Below are 5,000 nucleotides of genomic sequence, written 5' to 3' on the forward strand. Positions count from 1 at the left end.
TCACTTGTGTAAGCTCAGCAGCCATGAAAGCACAATATTTTAAAACTAAAGACAATTATATAAAGACTTTCAGATGATTGTGTAAAATTTAAGTCATAATTATAGAGCTTGCCTGAAAATCTTCTGGAAGTCGCTGAATACTTCTGGTTTCCTGCAGGCGTGACAAGGCTTCCTGTAAGAATGTGACTGCTTTGCTGATTCTCCTTATCTGCGCCTTGTCCCATGCTAACAGTGCTTCTGTCAGTATGGACAACAACTGCTCCGTGTCCTCCACTATGTCTGCCCAAACATCTTCATTGTCACGGACTCCAACGTCACCTCGCTGGGAAGCAATGTATATATGAATTAGTTTTTACCTACTTACTGTGGATTCATTTAACAAATATTAAGTATTAAAACATTAGCATGTCTTTTAAGTTTGGCAATGCACACTAGATCAAGTATTACTCTTTAGCACTAACATTTACTCTCATATATTTATTAACATAAACAATAAATTCTGAGATGGCATTTACTACTTATAGAAGTGTACATACATGGAGATCCCTTGTGACATCTGTGAGAGAGACAGCAATCTTCTCTAGTTGAGTCTTTAGCTTCTTGGCCTCAGTGGTGAGCATGTCATCCTTGTGGGCCAGGGCATAGGCTGAAAGGCGTGTTGCAAGCAGAGCACACGAAGACTCTAGTGCCTGACATTGCTTCAGAAGATTCATCACTGTGGATGCATCGCACACAATACCCTGGCGGGTCTTCAGCTCCACAACCTATGATTGATTAGAATTTTGTTTCCTTTACATGTTTAAGGCATTATCTGATAAAGTAATATAACTAATAGCAATCATTGCATCAAGAATACATTCTAAAAATTTGTATGTCTTAAGTTGGTTACCAGTTTATCTAATTCTAATTTCTTTTCTACTTGAAATGCTGACTGAGTTGACTGACAATATCAACTTCATTATTAGGCAATCAGCAGGAACATGAACAACTTGAGTATTAGTGGAAGGCCCTGAATAAGAAATGCATTTCTATCACTGTGATAGTGTTACTGAATTATGAATATTTAAAAAAAATGCTTCCTGGATAACAGGTAATAAGGAGAAGGTATCATTATTAAAGGAAAAAGTGCTAATGTTACAGTCATTATGTAGCAAATTTTGAATATAACTAAAAAGGCAAAAAAGTATCCAGACTAAATTAATTACCTATCATTATTACTATTTTCAGCTTAATCAGTAACAGTTTTACTAACATTTTAACTGGAAATCGGTTATTGTTTCATTATCATTCTAAATAACTACAATATGTCTTAATGAATTAATTTAATTATTAGCCGATTGTTCACTTTCTAAAATAGCTCAATACTCTAAATATCTGATTTGAGAATCAATATCATCCAAGCAAGGAAATATAAAATCATTCTTACGTAATAAAATTGTATTCGGTATTTTACAAATATAACACTTAAATTCCTGCATCAGCATCTCTCTACTATCTATTAAATGATGAAACACTATTAATTTGCAAATTGTCAAACAAATGTGAAAAGTTGATAAATTTAAACAAAACCTAGAAGTTCTAAATAAAAAAAAAAAACGATTTAACTCCACCTGGTTCGCTATGGGCCCGAGGACGCTCAGCACCGATTTGGTCTTCGAACAAGCCTCTATGTTCTCCATCTTCCCATCCAGCAGAAATTCCAGGCAAACACGGGGAGACTGAGGCGAGGGAAGTCCAAGAAAACGCGAGGCGACGCGAGTGACTTTCAAGGAAGCTTTTGAATTCTGTGGGAACTTCCGGCGGCCGTTGGGTGCTGCCACCTGTCGGCCGGAGAGGGAACTACAGGTGTAAACAAAGCGCATTCAACCTTGATTTAATTCGGGCTGGAGGTAATTATTTTTGTTAATTGGCGTATAGATTAATGTGTCTTCAATACAAAGTATTTATAATATTGTTTTTGGTTAATGGAGTGTTAGATGGAAGCTTGCTTATATATATATATTTTCGATACTCATGCATTGTTGAATGGTCCGTTACACCCCCACCTCCCACACCGCAAGAACGAGGAGTTTTTGATTTGCAGGTGTTTTATATTAAAATTTGTGGCTTCTTTGTTTGTGGCATGTGAATCAATTCTGTAAATTATTATGCTGACTATTTCAGCTTATGTGTTAGTCACATATAAACGTCGTATTCTTGGTGTTGTTGTGTATTGGTGTCGATGTGTGTTGGCAGTGTAGTGCCGGGCATATCAACGACTATTTGTTGTATTGGTATTAAAAGGTTGATGTGTTTATGATTTTGGTCTTTTTTATATTTCACGCTTTTTAAAATATTGAGATAGTTTTTCATTTCGTGCTCTCAGACACTTTCGTGTTTAATAACTTCGATATTTTTGAATTGCGACGGAAGTACATAGACGAAAAGTTTCTCAGATTTATTTGCTCTTTCGTTTGCATATATTATTTTGTGTATAAAAGACGGTTGGATGAAACTGGACCCTTACATATATATATATTTATATATATATATATATATATATATATATATATATATATATATATATATAATGACAATAAAGAGCATATCAGTTAAGTGCTGGGAGGTGTACTAGCTCTTCTTGGTGAAATTTATAGACACGCCTGTCTTGGCCGGAACCTCAGTGAGTATGCAGGCTGTGGAAATGGGTATGAAGGCCAATGGCAATCCCATGGGTGTAGGGGGTAAATTTGGAAATGATGCCTAACAAGAAGTTTTTCTGATAGCTCTTGTGTTTCTAATTAATATAGTGCTCATTACTGTTGCAGATGTCTTGATTTTTTAGGTCTGGTGGCAGGTGTCATTTGAATAATACCAAGTAGGGATACCAGATAGTGTTAGCTCATACACATTGACTGACTTGACTGGCTGACTGACTGACATATATGTATATATATTTTCTTATGCATTTACACATGCATTTATACATATTTCCCGCTCATTACGAAATGCTGATATCTCAGATGCACCTATAATTTTTTTCTTCTTCTTCTTCTTCTTCTTCTTCTTCTTCTTCTTCTTCTTCTTCTTCTTCTTCTTCTTCTTCTTCTTCTTCTTCTTCTTCTTCTTCTTCTTCTTCTTCTTTTCTTCTTTTCTTCTTTTTTTCTTCTTTTTTTCTTCTTCTTCTTCTTCTTCTTCTTCTTCTTCTTCTTTTCTTCTTCTTTTCTTCTTCTTTTCTTCTTTTTTTCTTCTTCTTCTTCTTCTTCTTCTTCTTCTTCTTCTTCTTCTTTTCTTCTTCTTTTCTTCTTCTTTTCTTCTTCTTTTCTTCTTCTTCTTCTTCTTCTTCTTCTTCTTCTTCTTCTTCTTCTTCTTCTTCTTCTTCTTCTTCTTCTTCTTCTTCTTCTTCTTCTTCTTCTTCTTCTTCTTCTTCTTCTTCTTCTTTTCTTCTTCTTTTCTTCTTCTTTTCTTCTTCTTCTTCTTCTTCTTCTTCTTCTTCTTCTTCTTCTTCTTCTTCTTCTTCTTCTTCTTCTTCTTCTTCTTCTTCTTCTTCTTCTTCTTCTTCTTCTTCTTTTCTTCTTCTTCTTCTTTTCTTCTTCTTCTTCTTCTTCTTCTTCTTCTTCTTCTTCTTTTCTTCTTCTTCTTCTTCTTCTTCTTCTTCTTCTTCTTCTTCTTCTTCTTCTTCTTCTTCTTCTTCTTCTTCTTCTTCTTCTTCTTCTTCTTCTTCTTCTTCTTCTTCTTCTTCTTCATAGGAATGGCAATGAGAAAGGTTGATAATATCATATGATTTTTTTTTTTGCTGATAATATTATTTAAATTTATTCATTAACTTATTCATTACCTTAAAATATTTACCAGATATCTGATTTACAGAATAGGGCAACAAGTCTAGGAAGAATTTAATTATTTATCTGATGATAACGCCATGTTTTGTCTGTGTAAGGCATTAGCACCAAAACAGCAGTGGGTGTCTTGTATTTACACCAAGGTAATGATTTAATAGCTTTTATGTTGATTTTTGGTTTGATTATATATTGTAAGGTGATGTGGTGTACTTGAAGGCATTAATTTGATGTGTATTTTCTTCATTTACAGAAGTAGAAATCTGTTTTGTGAGTGAGGAATGAATCTCTCAGCCTCTAGGAAGGGAACATTGTTCCTGTAAACTGTAGAGTGTAGATCATTGTTTAATCCAATGTCTGTGGGTTTATGTACTGTCCACTGTAGATTTTTGTGAATTTTGTTACACACAGATGGCTCCCTGTGTGCTCACCCACCAAGGAGTCTATCACTAGGCCCTAGTGACTGCGCTTGATTTCCCCATTCCTTCAGTTTGTGGGATTTTTTTTTTTTTTTTTCCAATATTATTGATATTGACATTGTTTACTAAATTGTTATTAAAATGTTAATAACATTAAAGACAATAAAATGATAGAAATGAAGCTTTCAAAAACTCAAGGAAGAGGGTAAACAGGTGAGATAGGTAAGACTAATAATTGACTCTTTGGCAACTAAGCACTAGTAGAGCCATCTGTGTGTAAAGACAATAGTTGAACTTTTATTCCAGCAGGCATGGCATTGTAGTCTTGCCACTCATGCTAATTGGGTTAAAGGGATAATTAGTAACTGGAACCACTTTTTGACAGTGTGGTAATTTGGGTTGAGGAGTATGTATTTCTATGAGTCAAACAGAATTTACATTTAAAGAATAGTAAACTATAAAATAGGAGGCTGCTCTGAAACAGCAACAGCAAACAGGAAAGTTATTAATGTTTAGTTATAAGTAGAATACCATTACTTTATCACAAATATATAGGAATGAGTACATACAGAATAAGGATAATTATATATTATCAAGTATTTTTTAACTGATATGATAACAGTAATAACTAAAGTAAAGAGGGTTATTATAGAGGTTTAGGTCTAGTATCAGTACTCTTCCCCAAAAGCTTAACTTAACACAACCATTATAATTAATGTAAATGATTAATAATTCCTGAAATTGATCTCTCCCTTTCTAGAGG

The 5,000-nt window shown here is 34.0% G+C and overlaps 2 protein-coding genes across 3 annotated transcripts in view; one reads left to right on the forward strand and one right to left on the reverse strand.

Moving 5' to 3' along the window:
- The window catches only part of LOC125036013, a 10,379-nt gene extending 8,496 nt beyond the window's left edge, over positions 1-1,883 (reverse strand). The window contains exons 1-3 of the mRNA XM_047628364.1: positions 1,611-1,883; positions 537-764; positions 113-322 (exon numbers count right to left, since the gene is read on the reverse strand). Coding sequence (XP_047484320.1) covers positions 113-322; positions 537-764; positions 1,611-1,862 — 690 coding nt within the window. The 5' untranslated portion in view covers positions 1,863-1,883. The remainder of the gene's footprint in view (positions 1-112; positions 323-536; positions 765-1,610) is intronic.
- Positions 1,884-2,026: 143 nt separating this feature from the next.
- LOC125036084 (phospholysine phosphohistidine inorganic pyrophosphate phosphatase-like) overlaps positions 2,027-5,000 on the forward strand; it is a 5,322-nt gene continuing 2,348 nt past the window's right edge. Inside the window, exons 1-3 of one of the 2 annotated variants that reach the window (XM_047628474.1) lie at positions 2,038-2,083; positions 3,850-3,964; positions 4,998-5,000. The exon at positions 4,998-5,000 is cut by the window's right edge and continues 134 nt beyond it. In XM_047628474.1, the coding sequence (XP_047484430.1) occupies positions 3,902-3,964; positions 4,998-5,000 (66 nt within the window). In that variant the 5' untranslated portion in view covers positions 2,038-2,083; positions 3,850-3,901. Of the gene's footprint in view, positions 2,084-3,849; positions 3,965-4,997 lie in introns of both variants that reach the window. The other variant, XM_047628476.1, reaches the window with a different exon arrangement.

The sequence above is a fragment of the Penaeus chinensis genome, chromosome 20, assembly GCF_019202785.1.
Source record: "Penaeus chinensis breed Huanghai No. 1 chromosome 20, ASM1920278v2, whole genome shotgun sequence".
Lineage (NCBI taxonomy): Eukaryota > Metazoa > Arthropoda > Malacostraca > Decapoda > Penaeidae > Penaeus > Penaeus chinensis.